We start from the raw sequence: 27,169 nt of genomic DNA on the forward strand, positions 1-27,169 counted from the left end.
TCACTGAGTGAGTGAACATATGAACATATGCACCCCCATCTAACATTAAAAACAGATGGGGGGCTTCCCTGGTGGCACAGTGGTTAAGAATCTGCCCGCCAATGCGAGGGACATGGGTTCGAGCCCTGGTCTGGGAAGATCCCATGTGCTGTGGAGCAACTAAGCCTGTGCGCCACAGCTACTGAGCCTGCTCTCTGGAGCCCGTGAGCCACAACTACTGAGCCCACGCACCACAAGTACTGAAGCCTGCACGCCTAGAGCCTGTGGTCCACAACAAGAAAAGCCACCACAATGAGAAGCCCGCGCACCGCAGTGATGAGTAGCCCCCGCTCACCACAACTAGAGAAAGCCCACACGCAGCAACAAAGACCCAATGCAGCCAAAAATAAAATAAATTTATTTTTAAAAAGTGTAAATTGGTACAACCTTTAAAAGAAAAAGTGGGCTTTTGTTATAGAAGCTGCTTTGCAACAAGCTTTTACTTTTTACTCATGTTGAACACCTTTCAAGTCAATATAATCTAAGTCATTCTTTTTGATGGCAACATGGTATATCACATGAATGTATCAATCTACTTAACCAAACACTAGCTGGGCATCTAGATACCTTCCAATATCTCCCTATTAGAGTAGTTTGTAATACATGTTGGTCTACATGTCTTTGCACAGTCCGATTTCATCTTTAAGGTCATTTCCTAGAAGTGGAATGACTGCTGTGTCAGAAATCTCAAATCACAACTTTGGACACTGAAGGAGTTTTTAGAAAACCACCCACTTCATTTACTCTCAAATAAAATGAAACGGAACACGCGTTTTCAAAAGAGAAATACTAAATTCTTTAAGATAAATGAAATTGCATTCTTATTAAAATGTATTTGGATATGGTCCACTTAGGGAATCTAATTCCAACCTCTAGCTTGAAGAAAATCTCAAAGTTGATATCTGCTCAACAAGCCCCGTTATTAAATGCTGTAGGAATGAACAAGATAGTATTCGAAGAATCTAGCTGGGTGGGAGGGTGGCTGTCCTTAAAGTGACTGTGTCCAAAAACAGAAGAGGTGGCAGTTGCTCTACACAGTCCATATTTATTTACTCGGTGGGCCTGACAACACTGCCAGAAAGCTCTTGGAGTGGTAGCCCCATGAGCTACTGGCCGATCTGGGAAGCATTAGGGATCACAGTGGCAATTCTATAAACTCTCTCCTTTAAAAGTCTCTCAGAGTCAATCCTGTCTGGTTTCAAATCCCTCTTTCCCTTCGTAACTGCCAAAAGACAGCCGTTGTCACCCACACTGTCATCCGTTCTCACCAGCTGCTGGTTGTACATCTCCTCCTTTGTCCCAATCTACCCTTCTCCACCCTCCTGAGCTCTTCCTCTCTAGCCCCTACAACTCAATCTCTTGGCAACAAATTCCCCCAAATCCTCAGCCTCTTCCTGGAAGAAAATATCTCCTTGCCTCCTTCTTTTAACTAAAATGTGACTGACTTCTGATGGTACCACCCGTGATCATAAGTGAGGTTATTCCATGGGTCTCTCTGCAATTTTTCTTGTTTCGGTATTGCAATGCAAGACTCATTTTTTAAAAATTGAGAATTTTTATTCTCCTAGGTGCTAGAATACTTTCCGCAGCACTAAAGTGATCCCTCTTTAAAGGGCCAGTAGAATTCCTCTGTGATGCAATCTGGACCATATACATGTTTGTAGGGAAGTTCTTTAACAACTTTATTTCTTCTATGAATATTTGCCTATGTTTTCACATCTGTTTAGAAGTCTGTTTTATTAAATTGTATTTTTCTGGAAAACTGTCCATTTTTCCAGGTTCTCATCAAAACTTGGAGGTGTGTGGACAACTGAAAGTTAAAATGTTAGCAAATGAACTCTAGGTTCTGCTCCAACCACACAACCCTCCCCAGTCTTCCTTCTCTAAGTGGCAGCACGATCTGGTTGCTAGAAGACAGCAACCTAGGAGGCATATCCCTAACTCTCCTTCCTTTACCTACTGCTTCCATCTGTCAGTAATTTACTAATTCCAGCTCCCAAACGTATCTGGAATCTCTCCATTTCTCACCCTCTCCAAAGGCCTCCAGTCAAGCTTTCCTCCTTTACTCTTCCCTCTTCCAATCGATTTCCAACATAGCAACTAGAAAGATTTTCTTAAAATATAAATCAGATTATATCACCATCACACCCAATGCCTTTGCTCAAACCCATCCATATTTTCCTCCACCCTTAGTATAAAGTTCAAACTCCTCAGCATGGTCACAGAGGGCTTCCCTGGTGGCCCAGTGGTTAAGACTCCACTCCGCCTGCCAATGCAGGGGACACGGGTTCGAGCCCTGGTCCGGAAAGATCCCACATGCCGCAGAGCAACGAAGCCCATGTGCCACAACTACCAAGCCTGCGCTCTAGAGCCCGCGAGCCACAACTACTGAAATCTGCATGCCTAGAGCCCGTGAGCCACAACTGCTGAGCCCATGTGCCTAGAGCCCGTGCTCTGCAACAAGAGAAGTCACCACAATACGAAGCCTGCGCACCACAACGAAGACCCAATACAGCCATAAACAAACAAACAAACAAACAAACATGGTCACAGAGAGTCGGTCATGCTCCCAGCTTCATTTCAAGTAACTGTCCCCCTTATACTACTATGATCCAAGAACTTTCAGTTTCTCAAAGATGTCAAAGTTCTAGTGTGAACCTTTGGGACCCCGAAGGAGACTATGTTTCCAAAGATTCTGTGAGGTCAAAACTATTTTGGTAATAATGTTACTAGTACTAAGACATTATTTGCTTTCTTCATTCTTCCCCCCTCACAAATGTTCAGTGGTGTTTTCTAGGGGCCACGTGTTGTGTGGTGTCACAACGGATTGAATCCAGAGCATATATAAAGTCTTCTATTAAGCCAGACATTAAAGAGATTGCAAAAACATAAAACAATGCTACTCTTCTCAAATTTCTTGTTTTGAAAAGTCTGATTATTTTTCATAAAACTCTGTTATTTACATCAGTATGTAATGATTTATTACTGTTATTTTTAAATAAATACATTAAAAAACTCAGTCTCAATTTTTAATGTGGAAAATATTCACAGATATAACCCACAAAGCAAAAGCTCTCTGGGGATCCTCAATAAATTTTAAAAGTGTTAGGAGATCTTATTCCAACGAGTTTGAGAACCATTCATAACCAACCAAGGGCATTCAGTGAAGAGATTTTAAATGGATATCCACTTTCATCATGTATAATGGTACATGGAAGACGATGTGTGTATGAAAGAACTTTGAAAATCTATAGACTATGCTGCCATTATTATTCATTATGTTAACTGGAGTAAATAGCAGAATGGATAACTCAAATTTTGACAGTTTTTGTTGTTCTGGTTTGAAATACATGATGTGATCAGAATTATACCCTTTTGGGGACTTCCCTGGCGGACCAGTGATTAAGACTCTGAGCTTCCAATGCAGAGGGCGAGGGTTCGATCCCTGGTCATATATAATAAATATATGAATATAAATAAATAAATATAAATTTATCAAATATAAATAAATATTTTAAAAGGAAAAAAATAATATCCTTTTTAAAACCACGTGACTTACATTTCTGTGATAAAAGCGGATGCTCAACTGGTAGAGAAAGCTTTACCCATTATAACTTTATATAGGGATCCCTTTTGATTCAAGCAGGAAGAAAACACTAGAATTTCTCCCAGGGCACAGGCAGTGGAGTGAAGGGCTCCACTCTCCATTCCCCGACTCCCTACACTCTAGAAAGAGGAACAGTGGTCCAAACGGATAGAAACAGCAGCCTCAGATTATAACTGACTAATCACAGTGAAAACATGCAGCAAGATAAACCCATGTGTTGTTTGAAAATACATATATATGTTTAAAATATTTACATACATATAAGGTGTATAGAATATGTTCTTTCAAGAACACAATTCAGTTTAAATGAAAATCAACTGTTCACACAGAAACCTCTATATTTTTCTTAAAATCTATTTTAATTTTTTAAAATATTGCTTAAAAAGAAAACACTTTGTATCAAAAAACACTGAAATTCGGATGGTCCTGTTTATGCTTTTCAAAATGTATACTTCCTGAGCGACATCCCAGGGCACGCCCTGTGCCCAGAGAGAACCACGGAAGTGGCTGGTTAGTATCAACTAAGATACTTCTAGAAAGAATGCTTGTTAAAAAAATAAATAAATAAATACCTCAGCAGCTGCAGTTCACAGAATGATTTCAGATCATCAGACTGTTTCCCCCAAAATTCCTAAAATTGAACAAAAGGTTGGTTGGTTGAAGCGGTTGACAGTTACCCTACCCGGGAACAGACCCTCTTAAGTCAAAGAGAATGTTCCAAACGAAAAGAACTTACCAGAACATCCTCCTCAAGGCGTTGCAGACCCCCAATATCCTTCTCAAGATTGCTCAGCTCTTGAAGAACTAAAGTGTGAAACTGTTCTAGTTTATTCAGTCTGAAAAAAACAAAAGCAACGAATTTCACTGGGACCACTTGGATGTGACACAAGACCTTTTTACTCTTATTGCAAAGATAACTTCATATTTTTCTCTAGACGGTTCTTGTCTTAAAAATATACGTCTCCTTTCTCTTCTTTCCCCTTGGAAATATTGTTTGTGAGGGATCCCAAATCCATAAATTTGTTTTGAACCCAACACTTACCTGCACAGATGTATCTGGTTTAAAAGTTTTGTTAGGCAGTCTGGTGCTTGCTTTGCAGTTTCTGAATAAAGTGGGCTCCTTCTGTACCTAAGCTAAACCACACAATAACAAAATGAGCATGTTTGGCTTAAACATAACTACCCAAATTGGGTGTGGGCTTTGTATTAAAAAGATGTTGCCTGCACATAACATTCACAGCAAACATTATCACTGAAGAACTGTAATAAGACACCATGCCACACGCTTCGTGCATTACCTCAGGTTTGATACCCATAAAGGACAATAAGCTAAAAATAGTAAAATTTATATTCAAGCTACTGATACACATATTGAATATCATGAACCAATTTCCATGATAAATTAGCTTACACTGGTACCGCAGAGAATAAGATTGGAGATCTTCCAAGTTAGTTCAATGAATCTATGTTAGGGTAAGATACTCTTCTCAAATGTGCTAATAAATAACTCAGTAGGGATTTATAAATAGTAGGACAAAATGGAGGGGATGGAAGTGGTTTCAAAGTTCACCTTGCAGGCAAGGTTTTGTGACAGCCTGTATGTGCGGTGTCTCAACTGGCCACCACTCAGCTGACCACCTGCCCACGGTCACCTCCTTCTTTCTCCCAGACACCTCTCTCATCCACATGGCCCCCCCGCCTTGCCTTCTCTTGTCTATCACTGTGACCAAATCACTGCTTCCTGGTTGTCCAGTTTTCTGAGAATGCAATCAACAAAACCAAACCTTTCCATATCGGTCCATCTGGTCCCATGGCAGCAAATGGACATGGAATAGCTGTCTTATTTCCACAATTCACAAAGGCACTAAAGTCAGTGACCACAGCTAAGACAAACCTACCTCCCCAGAGACTCAGGGACACCTTCACACAGGAAGGACAACAATGGTATTAATGAATATGAACCTGTTACTTTAAACACATAGCGAGCTAGCTTTTCATTTTTAGTGGACCGTTACCTCGTATTTTCTTTTCAGTTCTCTAGTGAAGTTTTCAAAGGTGGTGATCATTGCAGAACCTTTCAAGTTCTCTGGAATAACTTTTAAGGATGAGGTAGAAATGCCTTCTGAACAAGAAGAATAGAACATGAAATAAAACTAACACAGGTCTCACAATAGGTGTGCTCGGTCCCCCCGCTGCCCAGAGTGTGGACAGTCATCTGGAAGCACAGATGCGATCCACAGCCGCCCCACTGGCTGCCCGGCTGTGACTGCAGCGGGGCTGACTCTGGCCGTGACCCACCAGCCCAGCTTGAGGCAAGAGTCCTCAGAGGATGCTTCCTGCTGCTCCCACGAAAACTCACTCTCTGGCAAGTGCTCATTTCATCCAAACTTTCCCAGCACTTTAAATCAGAGCAACTGAGAGTACGGCTAAGAAGCAGGCTGAGGTGTGGTAAGAGGATTTTAGGAGGATGTGACGGGTAGGGCATTTCTAGGGGCAATGCTGGCATAACAGCTTCTGGGAGCCAAGGAGTTTTACGAGGGCTCATGAGGGGTCTGGCACTGTTCTAAGGGATTTGTATGTATCAACTCATTTAATTCTCACAAAATCCAAGTGAGACAGGCACTGTTAATGCCCACTTTTAACACGGATATCACGTAGCCGGTGCAAGCTCACACCGACAGCGCCAGGATTGGAACCCGGGCTGCCTGGCTCTAAGCCACAGCCCTCTAGTACCTTAGGGCTTCCAAATCTGCCTTCTCGGAGCCTTTTGTTTCAAAGTATCATAGTGTCACTCATCCTGAAGGCCACCGCCACATATGCAGCCTTTTCAGATCAGTCTCCTTCATTTGTACAGAGTGCATATTTTTAACTCAAAAATTTAGCTAATAATCATCACCTAAAGCAGAGACCTAGGCCCTGAAAATCGCCACTAAGAATTAAGAGGCAGAAATCAAATTGCCAGGAGGAGATAGTGCTTGCTTTTATCTACAATTTGTGCAGCAATGCACTTGTCTCTGAAAGGACAAAGTGCTTAGTTTTCAGGGTCCTGCAGCTACTACGATCTTAAAACTGGAACTGCCTCGTAATTCACGTTGGGACATTCAGGGCTTACACATTTGCCACATTCTTTCTTGACCGGCTGGCTGGGTGCACAACGTTACCTGCCAAGTCCGTTTCTTCTGCCACTGAGGAAAGGCATCCTGGAGCATCACCTTCTTCCAATCGCGACTGTTTCCCCTTAGCGAAATGACCATCTGTTCTGTCTGAAGGCAAGCGCAGTTCACTGATAACCACACACACACGTGTCTTGGGTCCTAAATTTATCTCGCTCTCTTTCTGCCAGTTAGTATCTAGCCTTGATGAGCAGCAAGCGAAACTCATTCCCTGCTTGTTACAAATTGCTTATCATGTGGCATGTTGACTAAGAACAACGCAAGTATCAAAGCACTCAGTCTACCGGTGCCTGAAAGAGGACCCACGGGAACGTGCCTCCCTTTGACGAGCTCAGTAACGTTCAGGAACACTCCCCTGAGCAGGATACAGCCTGCGTCAAACAAAAAGCAGTAATGGTTGGCATCAAACCCACTTCCAGGGCTCTGGGCTAAAGAGCAAGGGGGCAAGGTTTCCAGGCCGACTGGCCCTTGGAAGCTCATCGGATCACCCCGCGGAGGGCGCCACCTGCTGGTGACACAGGAGCTTCGGCACCGAACTGACAGCTGCCTCATAAGGAGCTCATCTTGGGTCCTCGCGAGCTCAAGTGACTGAGAGCCTCCGCGGATGAGATTTAAATACAGATTCTGTTTTCAGTTCAGCATTTACTAAACATTTTCTTTTTTAAAAAAATTGAAGTATAGCTGCTGTACAAGGTGAGATAAGCTACAGGTGTACAATACAATGATTCACAATTTTTAAACGTTATCCTCCATTTATAGTTATTATAAAATATTGGCTATATCCCCATGTTGTACAATATATCCTTGTAGCTTATTTTATACCTCATAGTTTGTACGTCTTACAGACTCACAGATGTGGAGAAGAAACTGGTTCCAGTGGGGAGAGGGGGGCAAGGAGGGGAAAGATAGGGGTAGGGAAATAAAAAGTACAATATCTTTTATTTTGATGTTCAGTTCACACCAAACATGTCCTCACCCCATCCGGGCCCTCTGTCTCATCAGTGGCATCTTATCCCTGTCAATAGTGCACTAGCACCAGGCCCGACTGCTGCTTTTTACCATCCTCTTCTCTCCCACCGTCAAGGCCTGAGGCTCTGCCTACAGAAAGCATCCATACCTCTCTGCATCCCCACACCGAGACTGTCCAAGGCCAGCTCCCGGGAGGAGCTCGTCAGTCCCATCCCTTCAACTGGCATCCCCCAAATGCCTCTCTTGCCCGAGCTCTCTCGAGCAGCAAACCTGTGTTTCCAACTGCCCACCCAACATCTCCGCTCAAAACCCACTCTTGGGGCTTCCCTGGTGGCGCAGTGGTTGAGAGTCCACCTGCCGATGCAGGGGACACGGGTTCGTGCCCCGGTCCGGGAGGATCCCACATGCCGCGGAGCGGCTGGGCCCGTGAGCCATGGCCGCTGAGCCTGCGCGTCCGGAGGCTGTGCTCCGCAACGGGAGAGGCCACAACAGTGAGAGGCCTGCGTACCGCAAAAAAAAAAAAAAAAAAAAAAAAACCACTCTTTTCCATTCCTCCCCACCCCAGCTGCTCTTTCTTCCCCACCATACACTCAGCCCCGCCACACACACTTAACTGGGAAGACATCTGCTCTCCCTCTCTCCTCCCACATCTAGCTAGTCACTACAGATTTCCCCCCTGAAAGTTCTGGAATTTAATTTCATGAATTTGCTCAATGAATATTTGAGTGTTACTATGTGCAGGGAGCTGGGCAAAATGGTGGGCAGATGGTAGGAAAGCAAAGAGGCAAGTTTCCCCTTCTGCATTCCACTGCTCTACCCTGGTCTCCTTCCAGCTCCTCAGACCCTGGGCCACTCTCACGTCAGGGCCTTTGCACCTGCCGATCTTCTGACTTGCATCCTCCCCCCACCCCCCCATAACTACACTAAGGTTTCCCCCTGGCCATCCAAACTAAAATTTCAACCCAACCCTCTAGCTCTTAAATCCCCTTCCCTGCTTAATTTTGACTTAGCCTCTATCACAATATAATATACTACATATTTCACTTTTCTTGGGTATTATGTCTCCCCCACTAGAAGGTAAGGTCCAGTGAGGGCCCGTATGCTGTCTGTTTTGTTCACTAGAATATCTAACACGTAGGAAAGCGGCTGGTGCATAGCAGACATCAGTAGACATTCACTGAATGAAAGAATGAATAAGTGAGTAAATGCTGCAGAAATCCAAGATTCTACAAAATAAGATGTATCTTATATCCTAAAAAAGGATCTTAGTAAAACAAGAATGTATTCTAATTATCTTATACTAGCAGTGAGGGTAGAGATACAGGAATATCAAAAACCTTAGAGACCCAAATACCTGCTACATAAATAACAAACTGAAATTAATAAAATTTAGTATTTTAAGATCTGCTAAAACTACCTTTTGGGAGGAACTGTAAAATACTAATTTTTAGAAATAGCACCATAGTAGGAAATACCAGTCATAAACATCAAAGTGACAGAAGGAAAAGAAAAAGAAATTTGCTATTAAAATTATGCAAAACAGAGAATAGTCAATGTTAAAATAGTTCATGCCCTGTGGTAAAACAGAAGATACATTTTTAAGAAAAATGAGTAACTTAGGTTTAAATGTCAACTTAGATTATTTTCTATTAAAGAAACAAAAAGGAAATAGCAAAATGAGAGGTAAAACAAGAGAGATAATAAATATCTAATTGAGAGAAAAGGATGACCAAATGCAGAAAGAACTAAATTAATAATACCAGATATATAGATAAAATGATCATACATGAATGATGACCTTCATGGGACACCTTAGTTGCTTTGCTATAATAGAGTTTTCATAAACTGAAAACTTCGGTAGAGGTCACATTCTCACTTGGAAAAGAAAGAGCCCACAATCAGCCCCTCTAATAAAAAGTAAAATAAAATAAAATGAAAAGCATAAGAAAAGCTCTCAGCTTTGAGAGGTGCCACTCTCTCTTCTCACTGCTCTTAGATTAGGTGTGTTATTTGTTTGAAAGTATGGGTGGATATTTTCTAGAGAGTTGCACTGTGTCAAGGCTAAATGATTTTTAAAAATCAAAGAAAGAATCCAGACACAGCACTGTCCTCTTCCAGCCTCAAAATAAATGGAGCTCATGCTTGAATCTCACATGGTGTCCATATCCCAGTCAGGGCCCAAAGAAACCACTTAGAAAAGATCCCAGCCAGGCCCCAACGAAGCACCGATGAACAACTACTACGTTTTACATTTCTTTCCTTGCTGCCTGTTCTGTCCCTTCCGGATTTTTTTTTTTTTTTTTCTCTTCTGACAACATATTTGTAGCAAGCGCTCAAAGCATGGCCTTGAATTTCGATGTATCATGCTAATGCACCACCCGTGGAAAAGCAGGGCATCTGCTGGAACAGACAATGTTTACCTTCAATGGAGAGACGAATCCAGGAACACTGTGTAAATAAGCTGGTTGCCCCCTGAATGAGCTGCTTGGAATCTGTGAACCTACTAAACAGGGATCATCCCTATGGACCACTTCAGGGACATGGAAATAATTTGGCATAGAAAACCCTTTCTGAAGAGGCAATCTTGTTAAGTACTTTACCTGAAACAAAGGAATGGCTCTCCAGAGAGAACAGGCTCCCCTAGGGAAATCAGTGCACTCGTTAAAGGATGCAGGTCCTAAGTGATGCAGTTGGCTCAGCTTTGTTTCCATGGTAACGGCATGCCTCTTATAACCAGGACTTTTTGACATTCTCATAAAGGGGTTAAAACTATGTACACACAGCACTTCAGAAATGAACACAAGCAGTAAACACACCGTGGCTGAAACTAGAGTGATCTCAAATGAATGCTAACTCGTTTGTGGGTGGCTGGTAGAAGGAGTGCGTGCTTGCTTTTGAACACAGCTGTCTTCATTGCCAGGAGAATTGAAGACTTTTGCCATCTGAGGAGCTTCTGAACTTATTTTGGGCACAGGCTGTAGAGAATAATGTGGTGTCTATATTACATTTATTTACTCATACTTCTGATAAAACGGTTTTTAGCGCTACACAGAATCAACCCTAGGATTAATACCCAAGCTCTCCTAAATTACGGCATTTAAAAAAATCTTACTCTGAGGTGACACCCTGTGGCTTAAAATGATAAAAGGCCAACAACCTTCACCGGAGCGAGAATAGTCTTCTTTACCAAAATATCCTTCCTGTGGAGGCACTTTCCTAGCGCCAATTCCTTTGTTTTTTCTACCAATGCGTACTATGCCGAGAATATGAAAAATTAAAGACAATCTTTATCGCTGAATTCCTCAGTCTGACGGGGAGTACTGAAATAACTTCTGCCTGGATTAATGCATTTTAAAAATCAGTAAATCAATTCATAATACTTAGTTGTGACTATGTATAAATGATTATTCAATATGGAATTATGCAGAGGTTCGTCACTAAATGACAGCATTTTCTAAGTTTCTTATTCTGGTTCCTTGGCAAATATTCACTGAATGCCTCTATGTGCCAGGCACCAAACTAGGCAATCATAGCACCATTGGAACAAAGAAGCCATCCTCCTGACTCCTTCCCAACTCTGGAGGCCTCTCCAAGAAGGTACATGAGGGCAAAATGCAAAATCATGAGTAATCATCCCGTTTGCTTGCAGTTCTGGGAGCACGGCATATCCAAAGTTCCAGGGTAAACATTAAAACAACAGTCTATGAGCAAAATAGCAGAATAGGAGTTTTCTACTGTTTTCCCCCAAAGGACACCAATTTTGAAAATCACCTACTGACAGAGTGGCCTTTGTGGAAGTCTGAGAGTCCAGTGGGGAAGATGTAGCACACTCTCTGAGGAAGAAAAAAATGCAAGATTGGCTGCACTGAAGAGGGTAACAAGGACACTTTCGCTTGAGCCACATCACCACTTGCTCAAAGGCAGCACAGCTCAGGGCCAAGAGAGACCCTCTTAGCTCATGACTTCTCCACTGGGGAAGGTGAGAGGGTTTGAGGGAGCGCTCGTTTTCCCCAGCTGTGAGGGACCCTGCCAAAGAAGACCGTTTCTTGCTTGCCCCATCCAGAATACTGAGGGACACTACATGGCTCGGGGGTGGAGAGTGGCTGGGAGAACAGAATCCAGGGTTCTCACGGAGCATCAAACGGATGCAGATCCTACTGTTTCAGGGACTCCATTAGGAAGCCTACTCATGAGCTGCTGGGGAGGCCTCAGCTACGGATGCCCCCGCAACTGGACCATGGACAGCGCAACCAATCCATGTGCCTCACCCATACACAGCCCCAGCCTGTGCTTGGCTCACTTTGCACACACACCCCAGGGGCAATGACTGTGAGTGTTTGTAGACAGCCAGCCCTATTCAGCAGGATGGGGATTAAGCACACATGCTTGAGCGTCCACCACTGCCCTAGGGAAAGCAGCAGGAGGCTGGGAGCACCTGGCCTGGCCATGCAGATTCCTGAGAAAGCGAGAGGTCTGCAGAGGTACCCCGGAGAAAGCAAAGTGTGGAGCAGGCAGAGCCATAGGAAAGGTCTGAGAAAGCTTCAGAATCCGTAGTAGACAAAAGGTATTTCTCTCCTGAAGCCAGTCAGCAAAGACTAAAGGAGGTGACTGCTTCTTCAAATATGAAGACAGCAATGCAAAGCTTCAAGGAACGTGAGAACTCAAGGAAACGTGACACCTCCCCCAAACCACAATAATTATATCGTCATGGACCGCCACAGAAAATGGAGCTCTGCAATTTGCCTAGTAAAGACTGCAAAATAGTTGCTTTCAGGAAGCTCAGTTGGCTACAAGAACACACACAGACAATTCAATAAAATCAGGTAAACAATAAGCAAACAAAATGAAAAGTTTAGGGGCTTCCCTGGTGGCGCAGTGGTTGAGAGTCCGCCTGCCGATGCAGGGGACACGGGTTCGTGCCCCGGTCCGGGAAGATCCCACATGCCGCGGAGCGGCTGGGCCCGTGAGCCATGGCCGCTGAGCCTGCACGTCGGGAGGCTGTGCTCCGCAACAGGAGAGGCCACAACAGTGAGAGGCCCACATACCGAAAAAAAAAAAAAAAAAAGAAAAGTGTAATAGAGAAATAGAAATAATAGAAAAAGAACCAAACAGAAACTCTGGAGCGAAAGAATACAAAAGTGAAATGAAAAATGCAATAATAGAGAATATGAGCAGCAGACCTGATCCAGAAGAAGAAGAATCTGTGTCAAAGGCAGATCATTTATCCAAATTATCCAGTCAGAGGAGAACAAAGGAAAAAGAATAAAAGAGAGTAAGAAAGCCTATATGGACTATGTGATAGCACTAATATAAACAAACTATACCATTAATAGAAACAATTCACAGAAACACAACAAACAATCCTAAAATTTCTATGGAACAACAAAAGACCTCGAATAGCCAAAGCAATCTTGAGAGAGAAGAACAAAGCTGGAGGCATCATGTTTCCTGATGTCAAACTACGTTACAAAGATGTAATAAAACAGTAGGGTACTGGCATAAAAAAGAGACCGGGAAATCAATGGAATAGAATAGACAGCCAAGAAATAAACCCAGGCATATACAATCAAATTAATTGACAACAAAGAAGCCAAGAGTATACAATGGAAAAAAAGAACTCTCTTCAATAGATGGTGTTAGGAAAACATGACAGGCACGTGTAAAAGAATGAAACTGGACCACGATCTCACACCATACACAAAAGTTAACTCAAAATCGATTAAAGACTTATATGTAAGACTTGAAATCGTAAAATTCCTAGAAGAAAATACAGGCTGTAAGCTCCTTGACATACATCTTGATGATCATTTTTTGGATTTGACACCAAAAGCAAAGGCAACAAAAATGAAAATAAACAAGTGGGACTACATCAAACTAAAAAGCTTCTGTATAGAAAAGAAAACCATTAACAAAATGAAAAATCAAACTACAAAAGGGAAGAAAATGTTTTCAAATCGTACATCTGACAAGGGGTTACTATCCAAAATATATAAAGAACTCATATAATTCAATAGCCAAAAAAACAAATAATCGATTAAAATGAGAGCAGAGAATCTGAACAGACATTTTTCCAAAGACATACAGACAGCCAACAGGTGCACCGATGACTGGAGCAAACCAAAACCACAACGAGATAAACTCACACCTATTAGAATTCCTATTATCAAAAAGACAAGAGATAACAAGTGTTGGTGAAAATGTGGAGAAAAGAGAACCCTTGTGCACTGTTAGTTGGAATGTAAATTGGTGCAGCTACTCTGGAAAACAGTATGGAGGTTCTTCCAAAAATTAAAAATGAAACTACCATATAATCTAGCAATTCCACTTCTTTGTATTTAACAGAAGAAAATGAAAACACTAACTTGAAAATATATATGTACCCACCATGTTCACTGCAGTATTATTTATAGTAGCCAAGACATGGAAGGAATATGTGTCCAATGATGGATAAAGAAAATGTGGTATATACACAACAGGATAATATTCAGTCGTAAAAAAGAATAAAATCTTGCCATTTGTGTCAACATGGATGGACCTTGAGGGCAAAATGCTAAGTGAAATAAATCAGACAGAAAGACAAATACTGTATGACCTCACTTATATGTGGAATCGAAAAGGAAAACAAAATACAAAACCAAACTCATAGGTACAGAGAACAGACTGGTGGTTGCCAGAGGTGGGTGAAGGGGTGCAAATGGGTGAAGGGGGTGAAAAGGTACAAACCTCCAATTACAAAATAAGTCCTAGGGCTGTAATGTACAGACAGGATGGCGACTGTAGTTAATACTTTATTGTGTATTTGAAAGTTTCTGAGACAGTGGATCTTAAAAGCTATCATCTCAAGAAAAAAAAAATGTAACTACCTGTGGGGATAGATGTTACTCGACTTATTGTTGTAATCATTTTACAATATGTACAAATATCAAATCATTGTTATACACCTGAAATTAATATGCTACCTGAAATTAATATGCTACATGTCAATGATATCCCAATTTTAATAAAAGGAAACAATCTACACATTATTGGAGTCCCAGAAGGATAAAAGAGGGAAAGGGGGCAGAAAGCTATTTTAAAAAATAATGGCCGATGGGGGAGAATGGATGCATGTATACGTATGGCTGAGTGGCTTTGCTGTGCACCTGAAATTATCACAACACTGTTAATCGGCTATACCCCAATATAAAATTTAAAAATTAAAAAAAATAGGGACTTCTCTCATGGCGCAGTGGTTAAGAAACTGCCTGCCAATGCAGGGGGACATGGGTTCGAGCCCTGGTCCGGGAAGATCCCACATGCCGTGGAGCAACTAAGCCCGTGAGCCACAACTACTGAGCCTGCGCTGTACAGCCCGTGAGCCACAAATACTGAGCCTGCGCTCTAGAGCCCACGAGCCACAGCTACTGAGTGAGCCCTTGTGCCTAGAGCCCATGCTCCGCAACAAGAGAAGCCACCGCAATGAGAAGCCCGCACACAGCAACGAAGAGTAGCCCCCGCTCGCCGCAGCTAGAGAAAGCCCACGCGCAGCAGTGAAGACCCATCGCAGCCAAAAATTAATCAATTAGTTATTTTTTTAATAATAATAATGGCTGAAAACTTCCAAAATCTGGGGAGAAATTTGGACATCCAAGTTCATGAAGCTCTCAAACCCCCAAAAGATTCACCCACAAAGATCTTTTGCAAGACACATTATAACGAAACTGTGTAAAATCAAACACACAGAGAGAATTTTAAAAGGAGCAAAAGAAAAAAATTTTCTCACATACAAGGGGACACCCATAACGCTATTAGCAGATTTCTCTGCAGAAACCTTACAGGCAAAAAAAGAGTGGGATAATGTATACATGTAAAGTGCTGAAAGAAAAAACTGCCAACCAACAATACTTTACCTAGAAAAGCTGTCCTTCATAAATGAAGGAAAGATTAAAACTTTCCCAGAAAAATAAAAGCTTAGGGAGTCATCACCACTAGATCTGCCTTACAAATAGTGTGGAAAGCAGTTTATCAAAAGAAATGAAAAAACACTAATTAGTAATATGAAAATATATTAAAAAATATAAAACACACTGGTAAAGTATATATTCAAATTTGGAATACTGTAATATTGTAATACAGTGGTGTGTTAATGAACTCTAGAATAAAGGTCAAAGGGTGAAAATATTTAAAATAATTATAGCTATAATTTCTAATAGATACACAATATAAAAAGAGATAAATTATAACATCTAAAACATAAAATGTGGGTGGGGAGAGAAAAACGGTAGAGTTTTGTATGCAATAGAAGTTATCAGCTTAAACTGTATCTCGAAAATGTTTTATGTGAGCCTCATGGTAAACACAAAGCAGAAATCTATAGTAGATACATAAAAAATAAAGAAAAGGGAATCAAGGCATACCACTATAGAAAATCATCAACCACAAAAGAAAACAGCAAGAGAGGAAGAAATTAAAAGAAACAACAAAACAGCCAGAAAACAATTAATACAAAGGCATTAGTAAGTCCTTACAAATCAATGATTACTTTAAATGTAAATGGAGAGTGGAAGCTAACGCAACATTATAAAGCAACCATACTCCAATAAAAATTCATTTAAAAAAAGAAAAGAAATGTAAATGGATTAAATTCTCCAATCAAATGGCACAGAGTGGCTATATGGATAAACTATGACCCAACTATATGCTGCCTACTGGAGACTCAACTCAGCTTTAAGGATGCACACAGGCTCATAGTGAAAGAATGGAAAAAGATATTCCATGCAAGTGGAAATCAAAAGAAAGCAGGAATAGCTATGCTTATATCATTCAAAACAGACTTTAAAGTCAAAAAATTTAACAAGAGACAAAGAAGTTCATTACATAATGATAAAGGGGTCACCCCCCATCAAGAGAACGTAACAACTGTAAATATAGGCACCCAATGTCACAGCACCTAAGCATTTTAAGCAAACGCTAACAGATCTAAAGGGAGAAAGCGACAACACTATAATAGTAGGCGACTGCCTTCTGTGGGGTGGGAGAGGAGGCATGCCGGTTGATGGGACTTGTGTCCCAGGCTATATGCTTCTTGACACAGACGTTCTTGTTCCTGAGTGAAAACCTCTGCTCCTCCCCTTGACCTTCAGGCACATTTGGAGCTGGTTAAGCAGATGGCACTGCCCTCTCCAAGGCCTGGCAACTGTCACTCTGTATAGTGATTGTATCTGCCTCAATTTGAATAACAGCCCAGTCTGCCAAAATCAGATTAATTTTGCTTTATTCTGCAGAAAGAAGTTCAGAATTCTCTCACCTCTGTCTTCCAAGTTTTGCAGTTTATGTTTGAAGCCAGTACTTTTCACCAATGACTCTTGGGTCACAGTCTTTAAAAAAAAAAAAAAAAAAAAAAGGCCACAAATACATGTATTCATGTCGAAATAAGAAAGACATGGTGCTACATTATCCCTTAAGAAGGAATAAGCTAGTACATTAAGCAAATATAATATTAATTCTGGAAAACCCGATGAATAACCAACAATTAAATAGTACAATACCTCAGATACATTTTCCTCAACATCTGAGTGCTCCAAGGAAGAGAGATCGCTCGGTGCGGGGGGACTTTGAAGTTCTGAGCATTAGAGAGAATGAATAGTTTTAAGGGAATAAACACACTGAGAGGCAATAACATTTCACTATCAGTCTATAAATTAAATTTCAACATCCACTGCCCTACCTCCCGCAAAAGGACACAGTTCTAAAAAAAAAAAAAAAAAAAAAAACCCAAACCAAAAACCACTTTGTATCTTGCAGGGCATGCCTGGGTATTAGGGGTTACAGGTCTGTAGATAAAATGAATAGCCAGTTACCTACTAGGGCAGCACCTTTAGTACCTGCCCATCTGGCCCCAAACACACAGCAAGGACTCTGCCACCTCAACGTGGTCCTTCTCTTTCCTCTCTTAGATGCACTCCCTTACTCCTCTTCCTCTCTGTTATATTTCCCTCTCTCCTGCTATATTTCCCTCTCTCCTGTTTTCCTTTCCCCACTTCTTTTCTTCCAGTGGCAGCCAAATTAAGAGGCTGGCAGTCACGTGCTTGCTAATGCCATCATGTGCCTGCCAACGTGCAATGCTCTAAAATGATAGGTGAAGAAAACAAAATCCCTACTCTTACCAACTTAAAAAAGATGTGAATTGTTTTCATAAAATACAGCGGGGGCTGAGATAAACCTTACAGGTCAAGGGTTGGCACACTCTGGCCCCTCAGGCCATATCCAGTCTGCCACCTGGTTTTATAAATAAAGTTTTATGGAAACACAGCCATGCCCATTGGTTTACATCTTGTCTGTGGCTCATTTGGAGGTACAAATGCAGAGCTTAATAGATGCAACAGAAACTCTAGGGGCCAAAAAGCAAAAAGCAATTACTCTGGTCCTCTACAGAAAAAGTTTACCAACCCTTGCAATAAATCATCATTTGAGCTTCTTGTTATTTTTAAAGTGGAAGAATACCAGCAATTCTTATGCACAAGCTGATCTCAAATGTTAAAACAGAATTAAAACAATGTCCTCTGTCTTTTGTTAATGAGGGCATAAAAGAGAAGATCAATCATACTTTCACACTTTCTTCAACAGATATTAAAATACATTTTTCTTTTTCAAACTACCTTTCCCAAAATATAATTTTTTCTACGTAGATTGACAGAAAATCACATACCTATCTTCTGGGCAGAATCTTCAGGAGTTAAAAAGGCAGAACTACTCTGAAATTCCGTTCCAGAAATTTTTGGAGGTGTGACATTATTTTGCCTAGAGGTATCTTTCCGTAATGGTGTTAGAATTTTAGCCTGAAATATAGTATTTTTTATAAAGTGTTAACTTGTTTTGAGTGGTTGTGAATGTTATCGAAACATTCCAAGACATTTCCAACATCCTTTTTAAATGATTAAGTATTGGATATGCTCCATTTGAAAAAACCAGTAAGACCATAAGATCGCAGGGTTGGAAGCACATTAGGTCAGGCATCAACTGATGACTGCAAGTCAAAGTTCTCAAAGTGTGCTCCCAAACCACAGGCTCGGCAACACCTGAGAACTTGACAGAAGGGCAAATTCTCAAGCCCCAGTGACAATGTGCTCAATCAAAACCTCTGGGGACAGGACCCAGCAATCTGCATTTCCGCAAGCCATCCCGGTCATTCTGAACACTAAAGTCTGAGAACCACTGCTCTAATTCAGGAGTCAGCAAACTACAGCTCACTGTAAATAAAGTTCTTGTAAATATAAGTGTTACTGGAACACAACACATCCTCTCATCTGAGTATCGTCCATGGCTGCCTTCACGCTACAATGGCAGAGTTGAATGGCTGCTACAGGAACCATATGCCCGAAAAGACTGAAATATTTAGTATCTGGCCCTTCACAGAAAACGTTTGCCAAGCCCTGCTTCTAAGTTATTCTCTTAAACTCCAGCACAGAGAAGTGAGTTCTAGATACCAATGTCTGTATAAAGTCAGCAGTGCCCTCACTGAAAATCAGCACAGACTTCTTGTCAGTTGCACACCTTAAATTGATGGATTCTCAAAGCTTTCCTGTTTCTTCTTTGGTACCTATTTTTCTAAAAAGCTGTATATCGCTAAAAACTGTTCTTTTGGCCTATTTCTAACTGATAACTCCTTGTCTCAGGTTGAACTATTCAACAAATATTTAGGTAGTTGCTCTGGCTCACAGGTTTGAGCTATAAACTCTCTCGGTCACCTCAGAACATGAGTGTCCCTTAGCCTCACAGAAGGCGGCACCCCGCGCCCCCAGGTTGATGGCAGAAGGCAGGTCGGGCAGGGAGGGCAGATGACGAGCTACTGTTAGGGCACTAACAACATTCTATTTCTGTACACGCAAGCAGGGCGCTGCTCATGCCCTGAGAATCCCAGCAGCTGCCCTTCGAAAACTCTTAAAGACTTCGCACTATATTCTGCAGTTTGTGTGTATGTGTGTGTGTGTGTGTAGATACATATATATAAAATATATGTACATACATGTATGTACATATATTAGATATGTAATATGTACATATATGTATTTTTAATATAAGTATATAGTTTGTACATATAAAGTATATGTGCACAATTATATATAATACATATCATACATACATGATTATATGTTACATGTTTTATATAAAATATCATATATACAGTATATATATACACACACTATACTATATATACTATCTATCTAATTTCATTTGACAAAGGACAAAAGCCAACTGCTTAGAGAGGTAATTCAGCTAAAAGCATGATAAATTAAGCTCTGAATTGGCCCGGAGGACACTCGTGTCCATGTTCTTAACTACTTTGATATAAAACAAGGATAAGTGAGAGGAATTAAGAAACTTTCAAGGCTTATTCAGTATTTGAAATGGCTGAAGGCATTTCAACTGCTTGCAAAATAAAGACTTAAATGTTTAAATCATTAAAATCTTTGGGAGTAACATGTCAACAAACTGAGAACTAATGGAAGAATTAAACCAGGAAGTTTATTTTAAAATATAAATTCAAAAAAGCATACATTTGCAGGAAGTCAGAAGAGCCCAGATTTCAAGCTTAGTTCATAATAAACATCTTGCAACAAATTTGCAACCGATGAAAAAAGATCCTAAATTTTTACCCAAGATTCATATAAAATGTTTAGAAGTCCTTGAAATTTTTATTGAAAGTGGTTCACATACTAGTAAACCACTGGTTTATTCTTCTCATATTTCAGAAAGGAGTTTTTTGAGAAATAAAGGCGGTTGAAAGAGATCAGCTTGTTTCAAGCTTACACCATGAGGGCACACGGCAGCCCAGACAAAATTTACTTACTTCATCTTTCTCAAGGTCACTGCCACTACTGAGGGGGAAAAGTGGCAAGGCTAGAATGGAAGGGAATAAGAGTACAGTGGGTAAGTTTGCTTATAAGAAATACCCAAATACACACTAGAAGCAATTCCCACTTCCCACAGCTTGCTGAAATGTCTAGCTCTTATGATCTAATTACCCACCTTTGTTCCTTACTACCCAGCATGAGTTCTCTGCTCCAGATCCTGTTCTGAATGCTGTTCTCACGTCTTTCTAGTTTTACCTAATTAGAATGCTTCCCCTTCTCCACACCTCTTCAAATCCTACTCTTCTCCCAAGGATTAGCTGAGGTCCCACCCAGCTCTTCCTTGAAGCTTTTCCTGATTTCAGCTTACGCCAGATTCCTCTTATCTGAACTCCTTACTCCATTTATCCACGGCTCAAATTTAACAATTATTGGTCAATTCCATATTCTTTCATACCGTTTTACATATGTACATTTTCCCTTTCCCATCTACAAGGGAAGGAGGACCACATGATCACATCTCTTTGGCACCCACTGCTCCCATCACGTATTGAAAAATTAATACCTGATAATTTATTTGAAAAGTGACTAGAAAGAAAACACACACCAAACTTACTTTTTTTTTTTTTTTTTTGTGGTACGCGGGCCTCCCACTGCCGTGGCCTCTTCTGTTGCGGACCACAGGCTCCGGACGCGCAGGCTCAGCGGCCATGGCTCACGGGCCCAGCCGCTCCGCGGCATGTGGGATCCTCCCTCCTGGGCAGGGGCACGAACCCGTGTTCCCCGCATCGGCAGGCGGACTCCCAACCACTGTGCCATCAGGGAAGCCCCAAACTTACTTTTTATGTTACTTCTGGTTCTTATCTTTTTTCTATTAGTATATGACTTTAGGGATTTCCTTTTTTGGTTACTGGTCCAAGACAGTTCACTGGCACTAGTACTTGAGTCTTCGTTACTCTCCGAGAAGAGGTGTTTCCTATAATTAGACTTTTACAAACACAGTGATAAATGAGAACTATTAAAAGGACGTTAGTACCATTTATGTGCAATTAAACATATGACTATGAAGTTAGACAAAAGAGAAATAACTCCTTCTTCTAGAAGACTGGGCTTTCTTCCATAATGAAAGGGCACAGAAGTAAGGAGAAGGGAGAAAAAGAGGATGATTATTTCATTAGTTCTCCACCAAGCGGCTATAGTAAAAGAGACACAATCCTCTCTAATCAAATACTTGTAGCTGTAGAGATGGTAGATAACTTTCCAAAAGCTGATGCACCTGACTACTGGGCCAACACTAACTTCAAAACACTAACCCATAGGACTGAGAACCACCGCTAAAAGAAAGTCAGAAAGAGCTTTAATTTGTTTGAAGCCCATGATCTCTTATTTTAGAAAAATTAATTTCATTTACTGTCTATACATTTTTTTTTTAACGTACTGACAATAGACTTAAACTCTGCTTCCCAAAGCAAGAACAACAACGGAGAGATGGAAACAGGCACACACAGGAACAAAACCACGTCACTGACTCAGAGCAAAAAATTTCTTTTCAATTCATTAACACTTCTGATTCTATTCAGAGTAAATCTCAGCTGCTAGTAGGTCTTTAATATTTCTCTTCTACTTCATAATCTTTTTTTTTTGTTTAACGAAGCAAGAACAGACTTTTGGCTCAAGGCCTAATACAAGGAAAAGTACGATTCAATATGACTTTGTTATTCTCCGTCATATTTATTTGGGGGCTTACCAACGATTTGTTGCAACTAATGCTGACTTTCCATTTCAAAGTGAAATGCTTTATGCATGTGGCTGATTCACTTTGGTGTACAACAGAAACTAACACAGTACTGTGAAGCAATTATACTCCAATAAAGATCTATTAAAAAATAAAAATAGAAGTGAGGAAAGAAAAATAAATAAATAAAACAAGCTTAAGATCAATTTAACTGAGAAACAAAGAGCAGAGTAATGGTAAAGTTTGAAGACGGTATGAAAATAACTAAAACATGGGAAGGACTGCCCCAAAACAATGAAAGTGATTCCATTACCGACATCCTTGTTTCTTGCTTTCTGTCACCCTCCAAAGCAGACTCTTCCCTAAAAGCAAAATACATTGAATTAATGGAACTGTTTCACCAACATCTTCTCCTTTCCCAACTTCACAGCACTTTTTCTTTCCCTTTACACGTCCTTTGATTGTGAGCCCAACTCATGGGAAGTACCCCATTCTGAGACAAACTTTCTACTTTGCAATCCATCTCCATACATCTTCTGCCTGCCAACAACTGGCTATTTAACACAAAACAAAACTTTATTGAGCCCTTCTCTGTCAGGCATCCAAAGAAGAGGCTGGCAGGGTAACGTCAGCAAGTAAGCAGTGAGTGTGACGATGATACAGAGCCGTGTTTCCCGCCTGGCTCTGCCTTAGAATCAGCTGGGTGCTAAAAAGGCAAGCTTTTCTTGATGATTAGTGATGTTGAGCATCTTTTCATATACTTATTGGCCATTTGTATATCTTCTTTGGAGAAATGTCTATTCAAGTCCTTTCCCCATTTTTTTAATCAGGTGGTTTTTTTTTGCTACTGAATTGTAGGAGTTCCTTATATATTATACTTCAGATATTTACCCCTTATCAAATACAGTTTGCTATTGTCATAAAACCAAAAGACAAGTCTTTCTATTTGCTACCATATAGAAAGAAACTTGATTTTTTTACGTTAATCTTATATCCTTTGATTTTGTTAAAGGGGAGTTGTTTAATGGGGACCAAGTTTCAGAAAGATGAAGATGAAAAAGCTCAGGAGATGGATGGTGGTGATGGCTGCACAACAACGTGAAGGTACTTAATGCCACTGAACGGTACACTTGAAAACGGTTAAGATGGTAAATTTTACATTATGCCTATTTTATCACAATTTTTTAAAAGTTATGCTAACACATATATATGGAATTTAAGAAAAAAAAATGTCATGAAGAACCTAGGGGTAAGACAGGAATAAAGACACAGACCTACTAGAGAACGGACTTGAGGATATGGGGAGGGGGAAGGGTGAGCTGTGACGAAGCGAGAGAGAGGCATGGACATATATACACTACCAAACGTAAGGTAGATAGCTAGTGGGAAGCAGCCGCATAGCACAGGGAGATCAGCTCGGTGCTTTGTGACCGCCTGGAGGGGTGGGATAGGGAGGGTGGGAGGGAGGGAGACGCAAGAGGGAAGAGATATGGGAACATATGTATATGTATAACTGATTCACTTTGTTATAAAGCAGAAACCAACATGCCATTGTAAAGCAATTATACTCCAACAAAGATGTAAAAAAATAAAATGCCTATAAAAAAAAAGTTAGTCTTACACTGTTAGTTTGTGTGTGTTTAGTCTTGATAGAGATACAGTAGGAAAATCAAATAGCTAGTTAAAAATCCCACTAGGGGATTATAGATAGACAGGGAACTTCAGGGAGCTTTGGGAAACCATTGTAAGTTAATGATCACTCAAGAAAGCAATGGAAAATCATGAAACAAAGCAGGCTTGCTTAACAACGAAACTAACAACAAAAATATACATCAAGTCAATGATGTCTGCATCCTGCTGGTTGAGGTAAGTTAATGATCCCTAGGACATGCTCCTCTGCACATGCTAAAAACAAAAATATAAGGGAAAGGTGACATTCCAAAGTAGAAGACCCTCATTACACTGAAACCTGAGATGACTTACCATATTTTAGCATACATTATCATCCTTCTGCTGATTTCAATAGCGCCATGACCGTCCTGGTTTGACCACTAGGGACAAGAAAACTCCCCTGTCCGACATGGAGGAGGAGGTGATGAGGGAAGCTTGATGTCTACTCAAGAATGAGGAAGAAAGTGGATTTCTCCCCCCTCCCCACTTTTCCTTTGTTTATAAAAATGTAACCCATTAAGTGCTAGGAGCAGAGCCCTCTCGCACCTCTTGTACCCCTCACAAGCCTCCTATACTAATAAACTCTTTCTTTACCTGTCACTCTGCCTCTTGCTGCATTCTTTCTGTGCTGAGACAGAAGAACCTGTGCTCTACTGAGTCCCGAAATGCGTTCTGCGGTTTCAGTCTGAATTTATAAGCAGCTACAGGTGCTGTTTTATTCCAACATGAAAGAGCTAAAAAGCTCTGAGCAGTACCCAAGATTTCTTTGCAATACTGGCATCTGAACGTCCCTTTTAATTGAAGTACTCATTTGCAGAACAAAAAAACAGAGACCCGGAGATGAACAGATTACTCCAGTCAGGAATCTTTAACTCAGAGTCTGTGGTGTTACTGTTAGACGCTCTAGGGGAATTATGTACCCTCCATAAGTCCAAGACCTACCCTTCTGCTCTATGTGGAAATATTCCGTAGGACCAAGCATGCAGCCCCTTCCCAAAGCCGAATCTGGACCTCCAGGAGCAAGAGCAACAATGTTCCATGCCTCTCAGAATGAGAAAAAGGATTCTCAGATTCAAGTGGGGCTGAAGAATTCTCTCACTGCCGAACGGAGGATCAGACAGGCACAGAGAGTGGCAGCAGGTTACTGGGAAGGCACAGCCCCGGCAGGGTTGCTTTACACAGCACACTTCCAAACCATGCTGGAAGCCCCTGCCAGCGCCCCACTCCTCCTGAGGCAGATGTGAGAGGAAGAGGTGAAGTCGGAAGAAACCTGGATTGCTCCAAGGATCTTAAAGAATGAGACACTGGGGCTTCCCTGGTGGCGCAGTGGTTGAGAGTCCGCCTGCCAATGCAGGGGACACGGGTTCGTGCCCCGGTCTGGGAGGATCCCACATGCCATGAAGCGGCTGAGCCCGTGAGCCACGGCCGCTGAGCCTGTGTGTCCGGAGCCTGTGCTCCCCAACGGGAGAGGCCACAACAGCGAGAGGCCTGCATACTGCAAAAAAAAAAAAAAAAGCCTGGACAAGAAAGTGTGATGGGAAGGAAGTGTAGGGGTAGGGCAGGTTTCTACCCTCTTCTCGTTGAAAGAGATCCTTGAACAATGAATGGCTAGCTATAGAGATGGTATAAAAACACTACTTTTTCTTTCCTGGCTCATGGCCTGACAGAAATGTAGGCTCTATTCCTGGCTTAGAACTCTCTCTTCTTTTTTTTTTTTTTTAGAAGGACATCAGCTCAGCTTTTATTTATTTATTTATTTCTGGCTCTGTTGGGTCTTCGTTTCTGTGCGAGGGCTTTCTCTAGTTTTGGCAAGCGGTGGCCACTCTTCATCGCGGTGCACGGGCCTCTCACTGTCACGGCCTCTCCTGTTGCAGAGCACAGGCTCCAGACGCACAGGCTCAGTAGTTGTGGCTCACGGGCCCAGTCGCTCTGCATCATGTGGGATCCCCCCAGACCAGGGCTCGAACCCGTGTCCCCCGCACCGGCAGGCAGACCCTCAACCACTGCGCCACCAGGGAAGCCCCAGAACTCTCATTTTTTAAGGTCAAGAAAGAACAAATTTCACAGTATGACAGAGTGCTTTAAACTAACATCATAAAAGGAGAAACAGCACTGTTCATATATAAATTGTAAACCCTTAAAGCCCAAAACCAATATAGGCTGACACAGAAAAACAATAGGAGAGATATCTAGTAACTCACAGAAGAAGAATGGTATTGGGGAGGTGGAGCCACAATAATATATAAAAATTAATGAAGTAAATAAAGGAAATTATAACACACTGAGGACCCTCTGGGGGACTGTGTGGTTCTGGAAGAGGAATGCAGAAATAGCCCACATCAGTATTGGATCTGTTCATTCATTCATCAGTCCATCCATCAGTGAAATTGTATTACTGAACCTATTGACAAGAATGTCTAGCAACTAGAACCCTCAAAGATTGGGACTTGGCTGCAGTCCAGTGGTTAAGACTCTGCACTTCCAATGCAGGGGAGTGTGGGTTCGATCCCTCGTTGGGGAACCAAGATCCCACATGCTGCATGGCACAGCCAAAAAGAAAAATAAATCAAATAGAACCCTCAGAGACTGCTGGGAGGAATGTAAAATGCTGCAAAGACTTTGGAAAACATTTTGGCACTTTTTAAAAAAGTTAAACATATACCAATCATGATCCAGCTATCCCATTCCTATATATTTACCCAAGAGAAAAGAAAACACATCTCCATACAAAGACTTACACATGAATCCTCAGGGCTTTACTTGTAACAACAAAAACCTGGAAACTCAAATGTCCATCAGCAGGAGAATGGATAAACAAAATGTGGTACATCCATACAGTGGATACACTATTCTCCATACTACTCAATAATATAAAAGGATAAACTGTTGATACATGATGAATCTCAAAATAATTACACTGAATGAAAGAAGCTAGAAAAAAAGTACTTATTGTTTGGTTCCATTTAAATAGATTTTTAAAACTACAAACTCATCTATAGTGACAGAAAGCAGACCAGTGATTGCTAAGGGTCGGGGTGGGAATGCAGAAAGACAGGAGGGAGGGGTTTCAAAGGGGCAGGAAGAAACTCTCGGAGATGACGGATACGGTCCTTATCTTGATTGTGGTGATGGTTCCTGGGTGTAG

General features: G+C 41.3%; 1 protein-coding gene across 7 annotated transcripts in view; it reads right to left on the reverse strand.

Moving 5' to 3' along the window:
* Nucleotides 1-27,169, reverse strand: part of SYCP2L (synaptonemal complex protein 2 like) — a 63,969-nt gene that overhangs the window by 4,319 nt on the left and 32,481 nt on the right. For 6 of the 7 annotated variants that reach the window (XM_060307888.1, XM_060307887.1, XM_030881434.2 and 3 more), the window contains 11 exons: nucleotides 22,667-22,715; nucleotides 21,458-21,605; nucleotides 20,618-20,667; nucleotides 18,476-18,605; nucleotides 17,316-17,389; nucleotides 17,075-17,144; nucleotides 6,808-6,909; nucleotides 5,662-5,768; nucleotides 4,689-4,780; nucleotides 4,383-4,482; nucleotides 4,219-4,277 (listed from right to left, as the gene is read on the reverse strand). In XM_060307888.1, coding sequence (XP_060163871.1) covers nucleotides 4,219-4,277; nucleotides 4,383-4,482; nucleotides 4,689-4,780; nucleotides 5,662-5,768; nucleotides 6,808-6,909; nucleotides 17,075-17,144; nucleotides 17,316-17,389; nucleotides 18,476-18,605; nucleotides 20,618-20,667; nucleotides 21,458-21,605; nucleotides 22,667-22,715 — 981 coding nt within the window. The remainder of the gene's footprint in view (nucleotides 1-4,218; nucleotides 4,278-4,382; nucleotides 4,483-4,688; nucleotides 4,781-5,661; nucleotides 5,769-6,807; nucleotides 6,910-17,074; nucleotides 17,145-17,315; nucleotides 17,390-18,475; nucleotides 18,606-20,617; nucleotides 20,668-21,457; nucleotides 21,606-22,666; nucleotides 22,716-27,169) is intronic. The other variant, XM_060307886.1, reaches the window with a different exon arrangement.

Source organism: Globicephala melas, chromosome 11 (assembly GCF_963455315.2).
Source record: "Globicephala melas chromosome 11, mGloMel1.2, whole genome shotgun sequence".
Taxonomy (NCBI): domain Eukaryota; kingdom Metazoa; phylum Chordata; class Mammalia; order Artiodactyla; family Delphinidae; genus Globicephala; species Globicephala melas.